General features: G+C 39.3%; 1 protein-coding gene across 2 annotated transcripts in view; it reads left to right on the forward strand.

The window, feature by feature from the left end:
- Positions 1-21095, forward strand: part of cbl (Cbl proto-oncogene, E3 ubiquitin protein ligase) — a 57718-nt gene extending 36623 nt beyond the window's left edge. Inside the window, exons 5-16 of one of the 2 annotated variants that reach the window (XM_041801686.1) lie at positions 3479-3600; positions 7475-7612; positions 8374-8461; positions 9156-9287; positions 9464-9685; positions 10481-10612; positions 13818-14237; positions 14370-14458; positions 14576-14782; positions 14890-14978; positions 15380-15625; positions 17978-21095. In XM_041801686.1, the coding sequence (XP_041657620.1) occupies positions 3479-3600; positions 7475-7612; positions 8374-8461; positions 9156-9287; positions 9464-9685; positions 10481-10612; positions 13818-14237; positions 14370-14458; positions 14576-14782; positions 14890-14978; positions 15380-15625; positions 17978-18294 (2202 nt within the window). In that variant the 3' untranslated portion in view covers positions 18295-21095. The remainder of the gene's footprint in view (positions 1-3478; positions 3601-7474; positions 7613-8373; positions 8462-9155; positions 9288-9463; positions 9686-10480; positions 10613-13817; positions 14238-14369; positions 14459-14575; positions 14783-14889; positions 14979-15379; positions 15626-17977) is intronic. The other variant, XM_041801694.1, reaches the window with a different exon arrangement.
- Positions 21096-24945: the final 3850 nt, after the last annotated feature.

Consider the following 24945-nt stretch of genomic DNA (forward strand, 5'->3'; position numbering starts at 1 on the left):
ATGAAAGCACTGACATGTTTACCATCTTATATGTCAACCTGCTATTACTTTGTTTAAATTTGCATTTCCTCAGACCTTCAGTATCATATCTCTAGGAGAGGAGTGTATGTCCTTCATCCCCTCTGTGACATTATCTGGCTACTTGTGTGGAGGACACAGACAGGCTTAATGAAGCCTAAACAGATTACAGACATTTCCTATGACACTCCCTCATACAGAAAAAGCCCTCCTCTAAATGTCCTCAAACTTAGAAGAGGAAGTGAGCCTGTGGCCATTTGGAGCTCTGTCCTTTGCTGCAAACTGAACATGAGATGCTTTTTATTATTACTGTCAAAAACACTTTTTTTGTTGCATACAGTATTATTAGGCTGAAGCATTTGGTGCTAACTATAAACCAGTTTACTGCAAGATGCTTGCTTGCTTTGTGCAATATTACATGGACTAAGTATGTAATGCCCATTCACTACATTAACCAGAAACAGGAGCTCATAAAGCAGACCATTTATCTGGAATACAGTTTAAGCTTTTCTACAAAGACTATTCACCAGTTTTGCACAGATAAGACTGTGCTTTTTCAAAACAAATTACATGCTATACATTGTCAACAAAGTTTTATGCATGCTGCAGACAATACTTAGAGACTTGCACAGTTGTCTTAGTGGCTGTACACAATAACGCTGACTCCAATTTTAACATCCCCATGCAAAGTTTGCTATTCTATTCTGCTAAAATAAAGTAAAAATCCTGTATAAATATCATAAACAGAGTGCAAATATATATCTGTCAGTACATGCAGTTACAAAAAGTTGAGTCATTATTTTTGTTTAATTAAAACTTGTTTTTTTTATGCTTGTAAATGTTACTCTGACTGAAATCATACCAAAATGTATTTCTCAAAGTTGGACTAAACTATCTAGATGTGGTGGTTGGAGGATGATTAACTCTTGCATGTGACCACCTCAGTTGAACCAAACTGGACCATGCATTGCACTAAGGTTCCGCAGTCTCCACATTCGGCTCTGACACAGAAGTCAAATTGCATAAATGCTAAGCGTAGCAGAAGGCACATTGTCATCCGACTTTAAATATTTCCATAAGCTAGAGAGATAGAGTAGTGCTTGTACACTGAGATGAAGACAGCTGTACAGATAAAAGGCCGAAACGAGTTTTTGTCAGTAGCTTATTAATCAATAATCAGCACATTCACTGAAAATACAAATAATTATTTGCTGCAGTTGTGGATTGCTTACAAGTCTTCATTTGTATCTGTTTTTATTTAAAAAAAAAACACACACACACACAAAGGAATTTTTCAGAGTAAATTTGTAATAATTTGCTTCAAATGTCTATTACTTAAAAAACTTTTGCACAGAAATAAAGCTCCAATATGAGAAAATTAAGGATGAATAGTCAGTCTTTCAGCAGCTGATATCTAGCCGTCTAGCTTGTCTTGTTTATGAGATAATATGAAAATAACTTCCACAAATAGCTTTGAGGATGAGTGCTGTGATCACAGATCAGTTAAAGGATGTAAGGTGCAGACTGGCTCAGCTGTGACTTGGCATAGCATTACAGCATTCATATGTGAAGGTCCTTTAGGCTTGGCTGCACATAAATAAGGTAGTGTAAATATTAACAGATGCATGCACTTTAACCAAGAAAGTTGTCCTAGAAAAGGAAAATAAAGAAAAAGCGTCCAGGTGAGGATTGATTTTTTTTTCCCCTAATAAGTTACTAAGAAGCTTATTGATGTCAGTCATCTGTGAAGGTTATCTTTATTCTGCACCACTTCACTGCTGTAAGGCTTCAGATGCTTAAAACACACCCCAGATTATCTTATGAAATAAACATGACTGCAATTGCCATTTTTTGAAAGTATATTTTATTAGATCTTTAGGCTGCACACACAGTTGATTCAAACAGCCAGTTTAGTCTCATTAAAGTGTGGCATTTTGGTCTAATAATTACACTCATAAAAAGGTATGTTGAATGCATTTTAGAGGATCTTAATTCAGACAAATGAGTGATATTCACATTTAAATGAGTCTTTGACCATTCCAGGGTCAGTGGTCATACTTGTGATAAGTGGGTCAAGGACTGTAGGACTGTAGCCTCTGTACATGGGCACTTGCTATTCCCTGTTTTAGAACGAAGAAAGTCAGTGTCAAATATTTTTTTATTTGAAGTGTGATTTCGTTTTGCTCTTATACAGGTATGCACAATATTCAAATATTATTTAATCAAAAAAATGTTTAAAACTGTGGCACATTTCAAACAATGTAGTGCTGACCACTGTCTGCTCAGCTCTGATGCTCCTCTGAGAGTCACGTTTTGTGTGGTCACACCTTGCTCATCTGGACTAGCTACTAATCCAAAATCCCACCAAAATACATCTTTCTTTATTATCCGTTCTTTGAATAAAGTTCTGGCATAGATCAGCAAACAGAGGGGCTAACATGTTGATTTGGTGATATGTCCTCTGAAATACATGTTGGCCAGCATCTATAGATTCTATTTAACATGAACACAGCAGAAAAGAAGGATTGACATTTAAGTCACTGGAGGCGAATGTTGGGAGGGCCCTCTTTGATGCAGTTTAATAAAAAGTGACTTAAATGACACTTAGTTGTCCATTATTAACTCTATCTGTGACTTTTCTAGCTCATTTTCAGTCGTATGTGTCCGTTCTGCTTTCTTTCACACACCAGACGGACTAGTGACAGCAGCTGTGGAAGAGTGCACTCAATACCACACTCATTCCCTATGGGGTAGTCTGAATTGTATGTTTTTAACATAATTTCTGTTCCCAAAGTCCAAATCAGCTGCAGGAGACTCTATGACTTGGGGAGCTGGTCTCTTTAAATCATTTTAAAAGTAAATTGAAGGCACTGGAGGATGATGCTTCAAGCTCTAGATGTTTTGACCAATGACTTTGAGCTCTGTAACTCAGGATTTGTTTGATCTGTGTTTTTTTTTTTTTTTTTTTTTCAATTGTTGTATTTCAGGTCTGTAACTCTCTTAACTGTGCTGCTGCCTGTCTTGGCCTGGACAGTCTTGTAAATGAGATTATTGATCTCAATAAGATTTTCCTGGTTAAATAAAATCAAATAAATATTTTATTCTGAGGTCTTTGAAATTTTTATTTACTGTAAGATATGCATCATGATTTCTGTATAGTTAAAAAACAATCAGAGTATTGCCTGTTAGGAGCCACTTAACCTTCCTCATTCTGTAGCTCCAGATGGCGCCAAATGAGTTGCATGCTGTATTAAGTGTTGCAAATTTAGCTTAGAGACATTTTTTATTGCTTGACCTAAAATGAAAACGGCCATAACAAATCACACTGAAGTCGGCAAGTGGCTTTGTTGGCGTCATTCATGATGCACTATATTTTCCTGCTGCTCATGTCATTACTGCTGTGACCGCTCACTCACACAGCAGATGAGTCACTCTCATTTTCTCATGTCTTTGTGTGTAGCCTTGGTCGTCCCTGCTGCGGAACTGGAACAGCTTGGCAGTTACTCACCCGGGGTACATGGCCTTTCTCACCTACGATGAGGTCAAAGCACGGTTACAGAAGTTCATCCATAAACCTGGCAGGTGAGGAAAAAACACATGTAAATGAAAACAGAAAAACACACCCTCTGATGCAGTCAAAATCCCCTGCTATAATTTGTTGCTTTCATTTTTAACATAAAATCACACTGAACATGGTGTTCACTTTAGGAATTTCTGCAATCAGATAAAGTCCATCATCTTCATTGTCAGGTCATGTGGGCCAGAATGGGGCATATAATGTTGCTGAGTTTTCACTTAGGGTGCACACATGCATTAGTTAAACATGAGTATTTGCTGATATTTGCCCTTTTGACAAAATGCAAATCTGTTATTTGGTCCCTTCTGTGGTACTGTACTGTCCTGAGAATCCATAAAAGACTGGGACGGTCTGCCTTTCAATATATAACCCCCTCTGACTGGAACAATCTGACTAATCTAGTTAGATCCATTACTTCTTTTCAACTCCTTTAGAAATTCTCTCTTTCTTTAGAAACACCTTGCTCCTGTTATTAGTTTTGCCTAAGTCAGTGTAGTAACTCTTGGTCTGTCTGACACTGATTGTAAGTGTACATCAGTGTGAGTGTGTTAGGGCTGAATGATATTGGAAAAAACTGACATAGCGATAGGCTTTCTTTCTGCAAAATATATTTTTAAAAGAATTATATTAAAGAGGAAATTAAAACAAGTGCAAAGTGCCTGTTTAGCTACATTTGTTAGATTTAAATCAATATCTATGTTTTTGTTATTATTTGGCTGTAAAGTTATTTTTGGGTTTTAAATATCACACTGTGTAGCCCTCTGACAGTGTTTCTGACACAGAAACACTGAGGAGGAGGAGGGGGAGAAAAACAGAGAAGCAGGTGGACTGAGCAACTCATTTCTTCATGAACTTTATAAATAAACTCACCACATACTTCCTAAAATGTCATCAACTATTTCTTACAATGTTGAAAGTTAATGTTTAGCCAACAAGAACAGCACAATGTGTAAATTGTGCTGCTCAAGCTGCTGTGATTGTAGCACACACCAGCGCACACATTGAAGCTGTAAAATAAACAGTTGGCAAGTGTTGGAAATGCACGCCCTCTGGGCCAACACAAAGATCCAGGCATTTGGGGATGACTTGGATGCTGCCATCGAAATGTGTCTATGAATGGTGAGAGTGTGAAAGTTGTTGAGCAGTTCACCTATCTTGGCAGTGTAATCCATCGATCTGCTGACTCAAGGCTGAGATCAACTTGTACACATGCATTAGGCGGTGGGTTTGCTGAGCAAGACTGTGTGTTGTTCCTGTTATCTAAGCAAGTGGACCAAAGTCAGAATTTTTCGATCTTTGGTCCTTCTCATCCTACTATATAGTCTTGTTAGGCCCAGACTGATGGCTAGAGGCGCTGCCTGGACTCTTTTGTGACAACTTCTCTTCAGAGCATCTTTGGCTACTGTTGGCAAGACCATGTGTCTAATGCAGACTGCTCTGAAGAGTGAGGGCCAGGGAAGGGTCAGCTACCTGATACTGGAGCACCTGGCGTGCTTTCCCAGGCCTAATCCTGCTCATCACATACTGGGTGCCCAGGACCCGGTGAGCTGGTCCAGATGCTGGGGGCTCACACAAATACAGTGCAGCTGGGAGGATACCTGGAGAGATGGGATGTGGGCCTGGCACAGGCCTAGAGGATGGCCATCAGGAGACCAGAGCAGTCCAGGACCAAGGTTGACATGGCAAAGTACCGAACATGTATATGCTCCCATTCCTGATCTGACATCCATGCACTCATCTAGGATCAGCCTTGTGTAATTGAGCGGTAGCAGGACCTCCATGCTGGTGTAGCCGCTACAGGTGAAGGCCACAGCTTCATCTGTAACCTGGATGTCTATGCAGGAAACATACACACTATACCTGTAAAGTGTTCAGTTCTCTGACTACTGATTTTTTTTTTTTTGGACGGACCTAAATGCAAATTAGTCATGGAAATGAGAAAACTCATGTTCTGGCTGACATGCAACAACATAGAAGTGGCAGTCTGACGTTCTTCAGGTCACATGACAAACGTCCTTACGATATGGCTATTGCTCAATGCGTGCATTGTAATCACAGTTGGAACACAAAATGTCGTTCAGCCCTAAAGTGTATATAACTATACAATTAAAGGTTTGTATTGCTCTTTTCCTACTGAATGCAAATATTGTATTGAGTTGGTGGGAGAGGGAGTGGTTAGGTTGGGACAGCTTTCTGTGTATGTCTTTATGTTGCTGTATTATATTGTTCTTGTGGTAATGTCTTTTTGCTGTCTGTATTGTAACGGTCTTCTAATTTTTTTGTTTTGTCTGTATTTTTGTTTGGGACCCCTTGTAAACAAGATAATTCATCTTAAGGTTCTCCTTTCTCAAATAAATTTACATGCAAGTTAATAGAAAAATATATATATATATCAAGGTGATTAAACATTAATCTAGATAGACCTAATTATTGATATGATGGTTTTTTTTTTTAACCAAGTTTGTTTCTCTAAGTGCTGCTATGTGAAATATTACACACTGTACCTTTAAACACTGGTATCAACATTGGCCCTGATTCGTATAATCCGTGCATCTCTAGTTTCCATGGGTAACAGTCTTATTGTGAGTGTGCTGTACCACCAGGTTTAAAGAATAGATATCTCTATGTTGTTGCATGATGTATGTATAAATTCAATGCAGGTTATAGTGGTTTTACTTTGTGTAACAGCAGTCAGTGATGACCGTGTGTATGTGTGGGTGTGGTTGGGCATGTGTGTGAAGGATCCAGGGCAGCATGGCACTGGTACCTAGCATCAATGGCCTGATTGTATACTAAAAGCTGATGTCACTATTTTGGCAGGGCTCTGCTTAGGACCACATTGACATCTGAGCTGTTACTGGTCAATGTGAGTGAAGGATTTCGACATTGTGGCTTACAGCTTACTGTCAGAGGTGTCCTGTTAGTATCAGCGGCACAGCAGCTGTTTCAGCTTGAAGCTATCACTTACAGCGCCTTTTTCCACTTGTGAAGCAGCTCGAAAATTATTCCTTTGTCTGAAATCCTTATTCATGCACCCTGGTATGGATTAGTGTAATGCCTTTTTTGGGCCTTTCTCAGTCACATACCAGTGGTCTGCAGCTTTCCACCAGTGCTATGGATAGAACGCTCACCAAGACAGGGTTTTTGCACACATAATTCAATAAGTCTTGCAATTCATTCATTTTTTTGATAGAAGAGGTCAAGATGGTCATTAAAAGACGTAAAATGGAAATGTGGAAGAGTGGCTGCACGTCTTTCCAGACTGATGATGTTACTTTTATAGACCCCAACATCCAACTTACTTACATGACTACTAAAAGTTACAACCAAGAACTCCAAAATCTTGTGTATATCTCTGATAGTTTTTACTAACATCAGTCTTCTCAGTACAGTCTCTGTTCAATCACTGCTTTGGGTCTTAGTGTTTTATTTCTTCACTTGGGTTGGTGTCGTGGTGTGAATGCATGAGTAGACTGTAGACACCACCTACTAACAGTATTTTGATTTTAAAACAAAATGCAGGCTGCAAAAAAGTAGAAGTAGTTTTTGTATTTTGTATATTTTCCGTGCTGAATTTTCTCATAAAATCAGCACCATAACAGCTTAACTATTAGTCTACAATAACTCTATTTAAGCAAAGTATAAGTATTTATTAGGCTCCTGGATATTTCCTGTGGTCAGTGTAGTTCAGGCTTCTTGGATAAAAGGCATGTATGTATGTATTTTTGTGTGTGTGGAGGTTATTTAATGCTCTTAGCCCTTCATGTGATGTTTTTGTTTCTCAAATACAAATACATACACATTTGAAATGTGCTGCTTGTCTTCTTGGTGCAACAAAGAGTGCTCATCACATTGTTTTTCCCCTGACTCTCTTCTCAGTTACATCTTCCGACTGAGCTGTACAAGGCTGGGCCAGTGGGCTATCGGCTACGTGACGGCAGATGGAAACATACTCCAGACCATTCCCCACAACAAACCCCTCTTCCAGGCCCTCATAGATGGCTTCAGGGAAGGATTGTAAGTCTGCTGGCATTGCCTATAGACGTATATATATCTCCTTTCCTGGGGGTTCAGTGTAAAGGATTTGGACCTCTGCTCTTTGCCTCTGTGGTCTTCACTTGATGTGGTTTTAATAAATAATCTGTAAATTAAGCTTCCTGTTTTATGCAGAAGTTTTCCCTATATTTTCTTCTCATCTTTCCCCAAAGCATGAATCTCTGAGTAAACTATGCAGCTCTGCTTTGCATCCCATGATTGAATCTGCCTTTCTAGCCCAAACCAAACCAGGCGTATCATATTGCCTGTTGCCATCATTTCAGTGTTATCATAACCAGAATAGAAATGTTGGTTTCTAATGTGCAGCTCAGTCAGCGGTTCAGCTGGCTGCTGTGACACTTATCTTTCCGTGCCAGCTCTGATTCCTCTATTTAATGAAAGCTATGCTTGGCCTGTCTCAACCTGTAATCACATTCAACTGGAAAAGCCTTTACGCTTAACCGCCTGCATCTACAAAACATTAGTGAAATAGTAATTACAGCATCTGACTCATTTGTAAAATAGTCTTGTACTGTACACTCAGCAGCACAATGATGATAATAAAGCATGGTGGCAGATTGAATGAATGGCCTCAACAGATGTTTTCATTACTGCAGCCTGTTAGGCATACATTCGGTTTAATCACATCATCTAATTATGCTGAAAACTTTTAAATGAAAATGCTCACCTCAGGAAACTTTACTGTGAGTACCTTCTGATTTTATGTTCCTCTTCATCTCCAGCTATTTATTCCCTGATGGCCGGACCCAAAACCCAGACCTGACAGGACTGTGTGAACCTTCGCCTCAAGACCACATCAAAGTCACACAGGTCAGAGCTGTGAGCTTCACACTCCAGATCCAGCCCCTGATAACTTCTTTATTCATGCTGTTGTTTGGCATTTTATTGTAAGGTTAAAAGTCCTCTTTTTTTTTAACTGGACACACAGATTAGTAAAGATCTAAGTTGGATATAAAAAAGATTCAACGGTACAGTGCCTGACAAAAGGAAACAGAAGTAGGGGACGTAATAAAACACTACACAGGAACTGACATTGTAATGGTTAGGTTGCTAACTAGGTGAAGTTGTTCAATAAATAATATTTTGTGTCTGACCTTTTCATATAATATGCAGTGAAATTGAAGATTAATGAGGTGAATTTGGCAGAAAATTAAAATGCAGTAGCATGGAAGATCCATGTCAAACTTTCTGCTATGTAGGAAGATATTTGAATACAGTGTTTTTGACGGAATATTAAATGTTGAGTCATTTACTTTGAACATTATAACTTTAACCTCACATAAACAGTTTTCCCCAGAGTAAAATGTCAGGCTCTTCTTCTGTTTATGAGCAGACTTTTTTTGCTCGAACACAGGACTGAAACTAAAAACACGCCCCCACATTTTTCACTCCCAAACCTTCTGGGCTCTTTCTAAACGATCTCAGGTGCTGTTAGCTTTGTATGATGTTACTCTCTGTGTTAAGGCAACAAGAAGCTCACAGTTGTCTCATTTTTCCCCCTCAGGAGCAATATGAGCTGTACTGTGAGATGGGCTCCACTTTCCAGCTGTGTAAGATCTGTGCTGAGAACGACAAGGATGTGAAGATTGAGCCCTGTGGTCATCTCATGTGCACTTCGTGTCTCACTGCCTGGCAGGTACAAAAGTGGGCGGATGCAGACGGGTTTGTGTGGGATGGCTGCTGACAATTCAAGTGTCATAAGTCATACATGATGAGAGAAAAACTCATTGTTGAAGAGCTTTTCTCTACAGACGTAACAGACAAATATTAACACATAAAAATCTTAAACATCTGCATCTTTGTATGTCTCAGGAATCAGAGGGTCAAGGAACGGGCTGTCCTTTCTGTCGCTGTGAGATTAAGGGTACAGAGCCCATTGTTGTGGATCCTTTTGACCCTAAGGACAACAGTGGGGGCTCCTGCAGGAGCCAGTTTGGGGCTGAGGGTGCCCCATCACCATGCTATGATGACGATGATGATGACAAACTTGAAGACCCCCACCTCATGATGAGCAAACTTGCCTGCGCAACAAAGGTGAGATTGTGAAAAAGTTTATACTTCAGACAAAAAAGTTCTCATGGTTTGTAGAGTTTCCACTCGAAGCTGTTCTAGTATTTCTCACTGATAAAACACTGAGACACTAGGCTTAGTTAGTTTGATGTCTTTGGTGCCCCACTTTGGCTCCCCCTGTCCTCTTCTCTGTTTTTATGAGACCCATCCCTGCACGGATGAAACACTCTGCTGCCTTGGCTTTTATTTTTGTGCACTTCAAACTCAGAGCTCATATCTAAAGTCTTTCATCTCCATCTTTCAAGGTGCCAAGGTAGCAGCTTTTTGGTGCCTTTTGGTATTTGATATGTGGGGGCATTCTCCTCTCCTCAATCTTTAATGTGCCTCAGAGAGGCTCTGTGTGCATTAGTCTGCTTGTACTGTAGGTGAATACCTGAGATCACACACACTTTGATGTGGTTCCTGGGATGTCTTTGGCTTTGATTGCTGACCCCGCCTCTTTCACATCTTTGACCACTTCTTTAAATGTGCGGGTGTACTGTGAAGTACTTGGCTGTACTTCATAAATAATTAGAGAAGATTTCTGTTTTGTTTCATCCTATTTGGGGTTGAAACAAAATGACTCTTTGATTAATATATTTTTTCCTTCCACCTTATTTTTGAGTAATAGTGTAAGCTCTGAAATTGAAAAGTGCAGACAAATTATAGACAAGGAAGTTCTGTTTGAAGTTGAACAGACGTTTCATTTACTGCAGCGTTTTAAGATTGTTTGATAAAAATTAGACAGTGCAGCTTTTAACATGGTGTGTATAAACCAAGGTGGAGCGCCCTCCGTCACCCATGTCCATGGCTCCTCAATCCTCTCTTCCTCCTGTGCCGCCCAGACTCGACCTGCTACCGCATAGACCTCCTAACCCTCCTGGTGCCTCTAGCCCAGGGGTCACGACTAAGGTAGGTGACCTTGAACTACATTTCCAGGCACTTTTGAATCGTGGAACATGAAAATATGTTATCATTCATAGATGTTGGGGAAAAAAATCTGAAGAAGTTGTGTTGTTGTAGATGAAATTTACTATTTTTTATTGCAAACTCTTTGAGCTACTATGTTTGATCTAACATGAAAGCTACTTCAGTGTTGCACCAACATAAAAGTGCTTATGGTGCCTGAGGATGATGTTTTTTCCTGGGTTTAACTTGTATCCTGCATCATGAAGCTGAATGAAAACTCTGCTGCTGAAATGAATGTCTGATGTTCCTTGTGAAACAGCTTTGCCATTACAGTATAAAAGTCTTCATCCCTTCAATGTTTTACCCTGTTATTGATTTTATAAATCAATCATTGACTTTTTTGCTGAAAAATTACAAAACAATTTTAAATGTCAAAGTGAAAACATATTTCTACCAAGTTATGTCAATTAAACAAATACATGTAATGTAAAATACGTAAGTGGATAAATATTTACCCTTTTTAAAGTGACTGACCTATTTCAATAGAGGACTAGCCAATTACAGCTAGTAGTCTCACAATTAGTGAAGTGGGGATCACCAGAGGTTAATGAATGTGTCTGAAGTGATTGCACTATAAAGACACCTGTGTCTGGAAGGTCCAGTCACTGGTTAATCAGTATTCCTGGCTATCACTACACCATAAAGACAAAAGAACACTCTAAGCAACTCATAGAAAAGGTTATTGAAAAGTATAAGTCAGGGGATGGATACAAAAAAAAAAACATGCCAAGGCACTGAACATCCCCCTGAGTTTAGTTAAATCCATCATCAAGGAATATGGCACATGTGTAAATCTGCCTAGATCTGGCTGTCCTCACAAACTGAGTGACTGTGCAAGAAGGGGACTAGAGAGAGAGAGACCACCAAGACACCTTTGACTACTTTGAAGGTGTTCCAAGCTTCAGCAGCTGAGATGGGAGAGACTCTGCATACAACAACTGCTGCCCGGCTTCTTCACCAGTTACAGCTTTATGGAAGAGTGGTAAAGAGAAAGTCACTGTTGGAGAAATCTCATTAAATATTGACTTAAGTTCACCAAAAGGTATATGGGAGACTCCATGGCCATGTGGGATAAAGTTCTTTGGTCTGATGAGACCAAATGGTGCTACTGAACTTTTACAGGAGCTCAGTGGAATCCATCCTGACAAACTGTATGACTGTGTGGTACACCAGCTGCACTGCAGCAGAGAGGAGAGACCTGCACCGTGTGCTGAGAGCAGCTCAGCTCATTGTTGGGATGGAACTACCACACCTCAACTTAGTTTACACCACCAGGATGGAGAGGAGGGCTGTCAGCATAATGAGGGACACCACACACCCTGGACACTCCCTGTTTGACCTGCTGCCCTCTGGCAAGCAGTTTAGGACAATAAAAGCCAAGACCAACAAACTCAGGAGCAGTTTTTTACCCCCGCGCAGTGGCCTCCATCAACACCATACCTCTCTCTGCGCTAGAACTGAAATAATAACATTGCACTACGACTCAGAAATTGAAATATATGTTCATATGCTTCAGTCACTTTATTTCCACTTCAGTCACTTTATCCGTTTGACAATGCTGTTCTAAACGTGCATGCAAAAGGTGCTGCTTTTAGCTATTTTTTAACTTATTTAGCTTTAATGTATATACTTTGCACTGTTCTTGTTTTTATTGTATTGTGTTTATTCTTGTCTACCTCTTTTTTTATTTTTAATCGTAGAGAAAGCCTAATTTCATTGTACTTGTGTATAATGACAATAAAAGCTCATTCATTCAATGAATTTTAAGATGGCGTTTCCTCAATACGCACATTCCTGCTCTTACTGAATCCATTGCTCATGATATAAAATGGACTTGGTAAATGGATTTCAGCTAGTACAGTTCTTCTAGTCTGACTACTCAGTGTGTTTTATGATATACTTCTTGCAAATATTGTGTTTGGATTACGGGGTGGGGATGAGAGGGAGGGAGGGATGGGGTAGGGTGGAGGGATGCGTCTCTCTTTTTTTTTTTTTTTTAAATGTTGTTTGTGTGTAAAGCACTTTGTGCTACGTTGTTTTGTATGAAAAGTGCTATACAAATAAAGATGTATTTATTTATTGATTGATTGATTATTAGCCATCTGAAAACACAGATGGTAGCATCATGTTGTGGGGATGCTTCTCGGCAGCCAGCCCTGCAAGGCTTGTAAAGCTAGAGGGTTAAATGAATGCAGAAAAATAAAGGAAAATCCTGGAGGAAAATTTCATTCAGTCTGCAAAAGACCTACAGGTTGGGAAAAGATATATTTTCCAGCAAGATAATAACATGAAGCATACAATGAAAGCTTCACAGAAGTCGTTTAAAGACAACAAGGGGAATGTTCTGGAGTGGCGGCATCAAAGCCCAGACCTCAGTTGAACAGAGAATTTGTGGCTGGACTTTAACAATGGCTGTGATTTCCATATGGTCTGACAGAGCTTGAGCAGTTTTGCAAAGAAGAATTGAGTAAAATTACAGATGTGCAATCCTGATAGAGACCTACGTACACAGACTCGATGCTGTGATTACAGCCAAAGGTTCATCTACTAAGTACTAACTTGAAGGGTAAATACTTATGCAGTCACTTATTTTACATTATATACTGTAAGTATTTTTCTTCAGTTGACAGTACTTTTTAGAAACATGTTTTTACTTTGACATTAAAGGGCTTTTGTGTATTTGTTTTGTCAGGTAAACCAAATTATATTGACCATGGCTGTTTTATAAAATAACAAATGTATACAATAAATTCAGTAAGTTTGACTTACTCCTATTCTCTCTGTAATACAAGAGAAGTGGAAAAAAAACTCAAGTCTGAAGACGAGCATGCTGATGTGACACGTCACTTAGTTGCAAATAAAAGCTTGAAATGGGAGCTCCTTGGTTTGGGGATCTATTCTCCTTGTCGTCATAGTTCCTTGGATCCTTGGATCCAGCACCCTATTTAAGGATGTGCGTGCTCTAGTTTAGATTTTTCTTGTTTGTTTTTAATCTCACTTACTTTTCTGTCAATTATGTTGATGAATTCATAATGCAGATGTCTTGTTGCTAACAGGATTATTCTGTACAACAGAGAGAGTTTCCTTTGATTCCTCATCGATACTGATGTACTCTAAATTAGCTCCCTGCCTCTGTTTCTCCCCCCAGGCAGCATCTCACCACAAAGACAAGCCTCTCCCTCTCCCGCCAGCACTGAGGGATCTCCCCCCTCCTCCCCCTCCCGACCGCCCCCATCCAGCCAGTACCACACAAGACGGACGGCTGCAAAGGCGGCCCTTACCCTGCACTCCCGGGGAGCCTCCTCGAGATAAGCTTCCCCCTGCACCTCCTAACCGGCCCCTGGCTGACTGGAACTCCCGTCCTGTCCCAAAGGCCCCAACCTCCTCGTCCTCCTCATCCTCTTCCTCTTCCTCATCAACACAGGTCTCCAGTCTGGGAGGCGACATCAGAGCAGGTGTAAGGGAACTCTCCAACAGACACTCACTCCCTCTGGCCCTGCCCTCTGCTCTGGATACACGGACCGACTCACAAAAGAACAACAGCTCCCTCAGTCTGGACCATCAGCTGGTGAGAGGACATGCAGAACTGGACATTCAACAAGTTTTATTTTTATTACTATTAAATATGATTTGTATTTTTACTTGCATTTGCATGATTTTATTGCATTTTAAGGTTTCTGGGACTCTGCTTCGTTTTCAGAACTTTGCTGCGATTGCTAGTCAAGATTATGACAACCCCAAAGTGAAGCCCTCATCTTCAGCAAACGCCATCTATTCACTAGCAATCAGGTACGTTACACACACTTCATAATGACATTAGAGGAGTCAGGTGTGTAATATTTGAAAAATCAAATCAAAGTAAGCCTCTCTTCTCTGAAGATGCTTGTGCCTTCTTTTTCCTCCCAGACCCTCTCCAGCCCCGCGACCGGTGCCAGGAGAGGAAGCCCGTGACAGTGAGGAGGAGTCAGAGTACATGATCCCCTCCTCCCGCCCCATCTTGCCCCCCATCACAGCAGCACCTGCAGGGGAGACGGCACCACTTCCAAGGCCTCCACAGCCTCAGCCGTTATCTGCTCTCCAGTCTCAGGCCCAGACCTCCACTCACAACTCACGGTATTTCAGACACTCCTTGAAGCAGTTTAAAACAGCATTTGTAGATGAGCCGTTTTCTTGTATTGCATCAACTGATCGTGTTTAATCATTATTATTTCTAAATGAAGGCTGGCTCTGGCTGAATTAGAAGATGGATCTCAAATGTATGAAGCCATGTACAACATCCAGTCCAGGTCACAGCAGGCTCGAGATTCAGGTATTTGGGATCACTGGTCTTTGTTCACAGTGGGAACAGGATGAGGTCAGCATGAGTCACTTTGATGCTCACTCATCTAAACCTCTTATTTAAGTTTTTCCACCCATGCAGTGATTCATTTGTGTTATCGCTGCTTTAAAATGAACTTCTGATGAAACAACACTCCAGCCAGCAAATCAGATGACCTGAATAATAGTTTCACTTCCAATCAAGATCCCCACCATTTGGAAAATACAACTACTGCTACAAAATCATGCTTTTGGTTAAAGTTCTGACTCTTAGAATGCCTTCTAGGAGAAACAAAACTATGATTAGTGTACATATATGAAAAATTAGGCAAGTGCTGAGTCTGTTTATCACTATTCTACTAAAGCTTAAACATGGTTTTCAATCTCGCCCAGATTATTCCGAGCTGCCCCCTGCGACACTGACCAATGGTCCCAGAGAGCAGGCAGCAGCAGAGGACAGGGATGAAGAGGAAAACGGCTATGATATACCTAAACCTCGACTGCCCATGCCCCCAGCCAGACGGACCCTCTCCGAATTGGGGGGATCATCTTGCTCATCCTCATCTTCCTCATCATGCTCATCCTCCACAGCAGCTTTCAGCCGCCTTTCTCTAGACTCAGAGGCTGTGGCTACAGCATGTAAGTACACTTGTTTGAAATCAGAAGCCTCGGCAGCTCAGAAAGAAATAGAAAGAACCTGTTAGTATATAAAGGAAATTCCTTCTTTGATTTGTGTGACCTGAGAGCAGGGACTTCCTCTAACAGTCTTAGCATTAAGAGTTGGACCTTAACACCAGTGATGGCATTTACTAAATAAAATGGCCTGGATTTGGAGTATGTGTCTACAGCCTCTTTGTTCAAGCCCTCCCCCGGCCAAAAAGCAATTAAAAGTGCAGATTAACAGTAGCACAAAAATCCTGTGACCTAGAGTGCAGTCATAAAGGTTCATTATAACGCTTTGCTGCAGCTGTACAGATTCTCTGCAAGCTTTCAGAAGTCATGCCTAACCTACTTAAAAGTGAGAAAAGGGTAAAGACTGTAAGCTAGTAATATCAGAGACCTTTAAACTTCCTACACAGAAAGGGTAATGCTATTGCTGATGATGCTGATGGTTCTAATCTTGCACAGAGTTTACATTAAGTCCCAGTTTTAGTATTTTAAAGATACAGTATGTAGAATTGCTGCATGAAATATCTATATTAATCTAAAAAGTGACCATTCCTATGTTATATAATTTTCTAATTAAGTTCTTACAGCCTCTCAAATAATTCCTTAAATTTTTATTGACAGAGAAATTATTAATTTTTATAACTATAAAAGGATGTTTTTTTTATGGAGGCTGCCATAGGTTGTGAGATGAATAACCCAAGCTGACCTCAGTATCATGGCTCCCCCTCACAGTCAGCTACCCAGTGCTGCTCAGCTTCTTAAACTAACCTAATGAGACAACTGTGAAATTAATACAAAACACTAAAGTGAATGCATAATTTTTGTTAGTTAATTTGAAATGCACAGTATTTAAGTTCTGCCACCGGGTTCTCAGTCAACGCAATTACACATTTTCAGCTGATATGATGTAACACAGAATATGTAGAATGTAACACATTCTACATATTGTAGCTTTCATATAAACTAATGAAAATACTGACGTACCATAAATGAAGGATTTTTTTTTGGATGGGGATGTCCAACAATCCAGCTGTAACATTTTAGTCTTCTCTAGTCTCCATAAACAAAACTTAACATACTTTTAGTCAGAGTTTTTATCAGCAACAATCTATTTGTAGCATGCAGTAGTCCTTGTAGGGATGTCACGATTACCTGTTTTCACAATTAATCACGATATTAAAATTTACAATTATTTAATCGTAACGTTTCCTAAATACCGTCAATTTACAGAAAATATTATGCCAAGAACCATATTGGTACATCAGCACAACTTGCCCGGAACGAAAACAAAGTTACACAACAACTGCATGTCACCGCCTCATGTTGCTTCGTGCAGTTGCAGGCAGAGGCATGTCACAGTCCCAAACAAGGTCCTGTAGCCTTTTTATATGTTTTCTCTGAGAGAAGTACATCGTAAATGTGCAGCATTTATTGATTGTTTACACAGCAGATGTGATTTTTGTTTAATTCCAAATTGGATTATTGTCATTTTATTTGTACTTTTTGGTTACTTTACATTGTTGATATATTATTTTGTTATGAGAGCATCCAAAGATGGAAATAAATTGAATTCAAGACCAATAAGGAATGTTCCTGTAATTTTACTTACTCATAGTAGTATGAAATTGATTAAAGCAAAAATAATCGTGATAACTGTAAAATCGCGAGTATTTCTCTGACAGTTACCGTACCAAGAAATTCTGTAATCGTGACATCCCTAAGTCCTTGTAGAAAAAAGGTTGTTTAATAAATTTTTTGTCATGCATTTTGCTGAGGAAATTAACATTGCACTGAAATATAGTAATATGCACCTGACACAGCATCAACAGCTCTATCAGACATGTCTTACTCTCTAGAAGAAGGTGTAAAAGCAGGTGCAGGAGGAACAGACTGCTGATTTTCTCTTCCACTGTGCTTATCAGGAGCCTTTCATGAGACAGTGTTATATTTCTCTGAGTAATCTCCTCGTCTCTGCCTCAGTTGACATTTAGCACCTGTGATGATTGCCGGGTGTCTGAGTGTTCCACTTAAAACCCACATCTGTGTATTTGAGAACCAATTAAGCTGCTCTCAGACAAGCTGGCAGAGCTCTCAGATCAATTAGAATCTTTATGAGCGCTTTATTAAAGGTTGCTGCAGTGGGAATGTCATCCAGTTCATCATTTATACAGTATGATAAAACCATAGAGCTCACCTCAGGTTAATACTAAGCATGATCAGAAACAAGGAGAGAATTAATTTTTAATTTTCAGTTAAATTATTTCAGTTAAAAATGGTTTACATTAATCTAATTTGAAGCTTGTTTTTTTTTTTTAATGTGAGGCACATGTTGTTTCTGTAAAGCCTTCTCAGAACCGGTTGAAGCTCCAGAGAGACCTCCAAAGCCCCTGCCCAGACGAATCAACTCAGAACGCCGACCCAGTCCTGTCCCTCCCGTTCCTGCTCTTCCTTGCAGTGGGGCAGCAGGAGGAGAAACCAACCCTCAAATAAGCAGTGAGATCGAGCACCTCATGAGTCAGGGATACTCTTACCAGGACATCCAGAAAGCACTGATGATTGCACAGAACAATATTGAAATGGCCAAGAATATCCTCCGCGAGTTTGTCTCCATTCCCTCCACCGCGCATGTTCTTACATAGCACACTCCTGTTGCCTCTCTCTCTTGTGTTTGCTCTCTCGCCCTAGCTTGGCCTAGCCTGGTTTGGGTAACGGTTGGCTCAGCCCCACCTAAAGCCCATTGCCTGCAGTGCTCGCTCGGTGCTGGCTGATGCCCACTGTGGATTTTTAACTGGCTTACAGCACCTCTGGGAGGCTGCGCCCTGCACTCCATGCGCTTTCAACAGTGTCTGGCCTTCAGACTGCTACAGCTGGCCTCTTCATTTTCAAAGACCTTTCTGCAGGTCTGACAGAGCGCATTTGGAACAACGGGACGCCACAGGATGCAGGACTTTTGTAGAAATCCTGGGAAGACAGACTCTTATCTTTCATGTTGAAGCCTCTTGCTGAAAATGTAACCAACACCTCACAAATAAAACTAAAAAATGTATGTCTATATAAGATTTAATATATGAGTAAATATATATTAAATGTGTGTAATATATACAGTACGTGCATAAACAGTGTGTAAAATGACTTCAGCTTGGAGGGTCACTGTGGATACAGGCAGTATGGGGGAGTCAGGGACCAGATTAACAGGTAGTTTGGCCATTTAAGAGGGCCAGACTATAAGGAGGATGAGGAGGAGTGCCCTTCCTCTTATTCAGCAGCTAAGGCGACGTGCAGACGAGCTTTTTCATGACGAGTCTGTTTTGGCCTTTTGATTAACTCAGTTGCTTTGGTACGTTTTCTTTCCTTCTTTTTTTTTTTAAGGAAAAAGGAACATGCTTGTTTTGTCATGGTGTATTTTTCAAGGTAGCATAACGATGGTTTCAGGTCTGAACAGATGTCTGGCAGTGTGAGTGTGCGTGTTTGTGTTATGCGAGTGTGCCAGACTTACTCCTCACGACCTGCTCTTAACGAACCCATGTTCCTGTACAACATGAATGTGGTTTTACAGTCAGTATGCTCAGACCTGTGCTCTGCAAACGTACTACTGCTTTCTGCGTGAGTGTGGCTGTAATGCCCGACAGTGAGATTATTAGAGGACGTGCTAATGTTGGCGCCCTGCAGTACCAGTGTTGTGTGATCCGTGGTGGCTGAAACGTTTCCATTCTGTCTTTGTCTAACGTCATTGGCTGGCTGGTTTGGATTTCTGTCTCCAGCTCAGTCCAGTTTAAAGAAACAAAAAAGTCATTGATTTACTTTGGTAATATGATCAATATTATTATTATTAATTCAGAAGTGCTTCACTGCTGCTACTATTGTTAGTGCTAAACAATTACGCCTTAAATGTACATTTGTGAATATTGTGTTTAACTGCATCTTGCATCTTTAAAGTGACAGTATCGTGTGTTTCTTCAGTCCATAATGTAGCATACTTGAAAGTACAAGTGGCTTGTGAGCCAGCAGGCCTCTCAAGCTGTTCACTCTTCAGTGTTTTTAACCTTTTTATATCTACTTCCTGATTCTCACACAGTAGACTCTGCATAGCATTTAAAAAATGCATCTGGTGTGGTGAGCCATTCTCTCACTGATTCAGGCTCCTCTTTCATGTCAATTTTCCTCACTCTGCAGGAGTCCCCCTCTGCTTTAAAGGGAGTGATTGCTAAGGCTTTATTTTTTATTAAAAGTAGGCTCATGGGTTTGCTGGCCCACTCCCAAGTCTACATTAAAATCAGTATTTGGGCCAACTATAAAAAAAACTAACTCAGGAATGTAAATCTAAACAAAGAGGCGCTGAGCCTGGCTGTCACAAACGGAGGAGAAACCAGCTCACCTGAGACGACATGTAGCCAAAAGGATCCACTTTATGAAGTCACACAAGTAGCCTATTTCTTTATTCTCTCTTTATAACTTGCACATTATTTGTATTATTTCCAGCGTTGGCAGAAAAAGAGACAGCAGCTTTGTTTCCAGGTACTATGAATGAAAAAGAGAAATAAATGCATGGAGCTGTAAGGTACATTGTGAACCTGTCCTGATATATGAAGAAGAATATTTTCTGGGAGTGTAAATCATGTGAAGAACTAATGAGCCTGAGCTTATTCTGAAAAATGCTGTCTTTGATGGAAAGACATCCTGTGCTGTCCGACTATTCTTTTTCTGTTTCTAGTTGCCTTGAAAAGCTCTTGTATGATGGCTAATTGACGAGAAGCTCCATATTCCTCAATACTGTACAAATGTTTTGTTGAGAGTGTGTCGAGTAATTATTTACCTTTATGTCTTGTTTTTCACAGTAAACTAGTTTGTGCTTCGATACTGTCACTCTAAAGAAAAGCGAATTGTACAAAGTCAGTGATATGAAAAGAAAAAATAGCTGTTTTATTTTGCATTCCTGTACATGTGTTTTGTTCCAAAGGTTTTGTTTACTTCTGTGAATAATTCTGTGAGCAGTGCCATATGTTCAGAGATGGTCACCATGTCTCGAGTCAGGCCTTGATTGTAAAGAGTTTGTTGGTATTGATCTCTGAAGGCCAGATTGTGCAGTATTGCTTGAATTAATCTGTCCTCCTCTCTGCCTTGTCAGCTGTATCAGACCTTGTCTGTGAGCTCTGGTGCTGATCTGTGAGAAGTCTCAAGTTTCTTAAACGGCAGACAAACAGATCCCAGATCAGCGCTCGACCTCACGGATGCTGGACACGTACCAGATCCCCCTACCCCCACCCCGCCCTCAGTCCCAGTGTTGGGGTACTTTGACTTTCTGCCAGAAGAGGGAGCTGCTGTTCCATGTAGCTGTGTCGCTTCTTGTCAGTAAATGGCATTCATTAACTTTTTGATGGTTTTTAAAGCTCATATCAGTTTGAAAGTATGCACAGTGCTGTTAATAAAAAGATAAGCAGAAGTCCTCAAGTGTCTCTTTTTGAAGAATATGTGAAAATCTTTAACCTACAGAACCCGATAATAATAGAAAATGAGTGCCAGAGAACAAAATATCTGTCATATTAGTCAGATATTTTTATTTTGAAAAATTTTTACTGCTAATTTCATAAAGGTGACCCCAAAAAGTCAGATCTCTGTTGGAAAGAGCCGCATTCAAAAGCCAATCTCAGCTGAACACCTGCTTTTAAATTAGGATCATTCCTTTCCAGCTCTATGGGGGTGTTAATTGTTTATTTTTACATTTATTAGCCTGTTTTCTCCAAATCAGGCATGACTAATAGCTGGTCTTAGTAGAAACTGCTTATTTATACATTTAATGCAATTTTGAAAATAACTAGTTTAATGTTTCTTAATGTGCACACGAATCACAGGAGTCACATCTCAACTGGCCTTTTAAATCTTTTGAGTTTCCCACACATGTCAGAAAAACAGTGTCAGAAAAATAATAAATGAATAAATGAGAAAAAATACATATACAAAACATACATGAATAAAAGTACACAATACTTTAAAAAATAGAAACAATAAATAAAGTTTTTGGAAATACATTTGTGCACACAAAAACCTGCTAACAAACAGTGACACATTTATAGAAGGAAAAAGAAGACCTAACACTTTTGGTTTATTGTGAACATGACTATCTCTACAGGTTCCCTGTCTTCATTTTACCATGTCAGTTATTAAAGACCTCTTGGTTTTCCAAGTATTTTACTAATGAGAGCCAGAGGGTTATAAAAATTTGGCCTGTTATGTTTTCCTAGAGTCAATTTTTTTTTCTTTTGTTATTTTAGAAATTTAGAAATCTGATCTAAAAATATCATAAAGGTCAGGGGGAATCCAATTTTTTCAAAACAAAGGAATACATTTCTTAGCAAAATATGTTACTGCAATTAATAACCAACATTTTTTAAATAATACTAATAACTTTATTTGTATAGCACCTTTAAAAACAGAGGTTTACAAACGGCTTTGACAATCAGCGAAATCACAGTTATGACAAAGCATCAAACACAAACAGCAAAACATCACAAGAAAGACAAAACAACAACAGAAGAACCAATGAAAAACTTGAGCGGAGCATAGTTTTGTGAAAGCTTAAGCAGACATGCATCCATCTGTCCTTTTTTTTTTTTTTTTTTTTTTTTTCTTAAAGCTAAATTTCCTTTGATTTCAAGCAATTTTGGTTGTTTTTTCAAGACCATGGCTACTTTATGTCATTTCAAGAACACACTTATTTTTCCTGCAATAATGAAGAAATGTCTTTACAAAATGGCTGAAATGAATTCATCATCACAGAAAAAACAGCAAAATAATGAGATTATTAAGTCAAGATCTTGAGAAACCACCATAAAATCCACCAACTACTCAGTCTCCTCCCAACCAACACACTGAATTTTATTTATTATTTTCATTGAAATTTAATGTTATTACTGTATATAAGTCCATAAACGTACAAAGACAGAATGCATATTGTCTTATTGTTTTTTTCTAACAAATCAGATTTTTTTCATTATACACTGATTAAATGTGGAATTATTTAATATGTAAATTTATATTATGTGTAAATATTTTATGCCATTTTTTTATTTTTTATAATTCTTTGGCAGTAAAAGATCTGTTCATGCCAATAAAGCAAACTGAAATTGAGAAAGCTGGCCTTCAGTTATCACAGAAAAAATGAGAAAAGAAGAAAGTATCCAGGCATGGGCTTCTGTATAATTTACTACTCTTAATGACAGTTTAGCATGATCAGCATAGGTGACATCACTGGTGATTTCCTTGTTTCTTTGGTTTTATTCATAAGCATCTCTTCACTGAGACTGGAAAAGGCGACGAGCGTGGGATAACTGGACTCTTGAGAAGCAGCCTTACCAGGAACAAAGCCTTTATTATCTGTGTGAATAACAGGTGCGTGTTTCCTGCTTTGATTGGACAGGGGGCATGGGGGTTGAGCTCTTCAAATATCACTGGAAGCAGTTTGTGAAAACAGATTTGAGTGTATTCTTGTAGATTTGAATGACACTTAACAATACAGCACAGGAAAATAAACAAATGAGCAGGATGAGAGCATTACAAAGAAATCCGCAGACACGTTCAATACTTCAGTGCTGTTTCTCTGTCAGCTTTATATTTGACAGTCGAGTAGGGAAGTATTGCTTTTAGCTGCATTAAAAACCATAATTTGATTTGACTTCCTTGCCAGTTGATCAAATTATCAGCCAGTATGAAGAATTTACAACCCTGTAACTCAGCATCTGCTTTTTGTATTCTTACAGACACTGCTCCTGCATGTCTGCAGGAGAGAAAATATAGCTCCAGAAAATATGAAGTAACCACTTCAAATTTTCCTTAAAGCTCTACATGGAGTTAGTCTAGTTCAGTATCTGCTGAATTTCATCAGAGGTAAACCTGTACCTCAGTCTAAATGGACTTGAGTTTGTACAGAACATTTCTGGTTGTCTGACTACTCAAAGCTCCTATCCATTCACACCCATTCATTTCACATGCACACACTGATGGCAGAGGCTGCAGTCACCAGGATTAACTAATCCCATTCACACACATTCTGATGTGACTGATTTAGTGATCATATGACGAGTTATCAAACAAAGCAGAGCTGCTTGAAACTGCTGGGATAAAAAAACCTCTCAACAGTAAGATGGATTATAAGAGGCATGCTAAGATGCATTACTGTGGCTGAAATCGTAATTATGTTACCAGTATTGACTTCAGATTTCTTCCAAAGTTGAAACACTAGTTATCTATTGTTCAGAGATGAGTATGGACACTTCTTTTTGTTTTTCTAACCAGATGTTTTTTCTGCAAATCAACTAAAGAGAATATCTTATTCAGTTGGAAGAAATCTTGTATCCAGTGAGGGATGGATAATTACATCAGTTCAACATCAATATCTGCTGTGCTGAAAAACATTGACCTTTGGCAAATAATGTTGCATGAACATTTATCTGTAGCCACTAGCCAGTGTTTACTTGTGTCCAGGCAATTTAAACTGGCATCAAACAACTGGGCAGAAAATCTGCTGAATAAACTCTGATCTGTTTTCATGGTCAACCGAGAGAAAATGTTGGCGTAGTGAGAGCATCACACCAAAAGCAGTGATGAAAAAACATAGTCCATCTGCTTGATTTTTATTTTAAACATCATATCTGTATCAGTCCTCTTTAACTTAAATAGTGCATCAATATGCAGGTGTATTTCAACAAATTTAAATATCATCTAAAAGTTCATTTTTTTCCTGTGATTAACTGCAGAAAGTTTAATTCCATATATAAAAAGTGAAATATTTCAAGATTTTTTTGTTTTAATCTTGATGATTACGGCTTACAGCTCATAAAAATCTACCATCTCAAAATATTAGAATTTCCTGGAAAAGTCCAATTTGCAGAGGTTTCCTGAGCCTTCATTCTCTCACTCTGTTTTAGTACACAAAACCACAATGATGGGGAAGACCACTGATGTGACTGTTGTCTAGAAGGTCGTTGATGCATCTGTATACAATAAAAGGAAAAAAAGCTTATTTTTTTTAACCCCAAGACACACCATTGCTTAAATGGTAGAACCAGAGAAAACATATTTTTGCTGTGATGTCTTGATATTTTCTGGTGCTCAAATAACCCCTTTTTTCTCCGGATTTAAAATGACAAGATGAAAGTGACCTTGAAGGCTTCTGCTTTAAGGTTTTGAAATTATTTCCATGGTACTTCAATTATTTAGATCTAAATAAAGGGTATAAAGACAGCCCCTTGTGACTCACTCTATATATTTAAGTAGGTTTTTGTGTCTAGAGACCA

Source organism: Cheilinus undulatus, linkage group 2 (genome assembly GCF_018320785.1).
Source record: "Cheilinus undulatus linkage group 2, ASM1832078v1, whole genome shotgun sequence".
Lineage (NCBI taxonomy): Eukaryota > Metazoa > Chordata > Actinopteri > Labriformes > Labridae > Cheilinus > Cheilinus undulatus.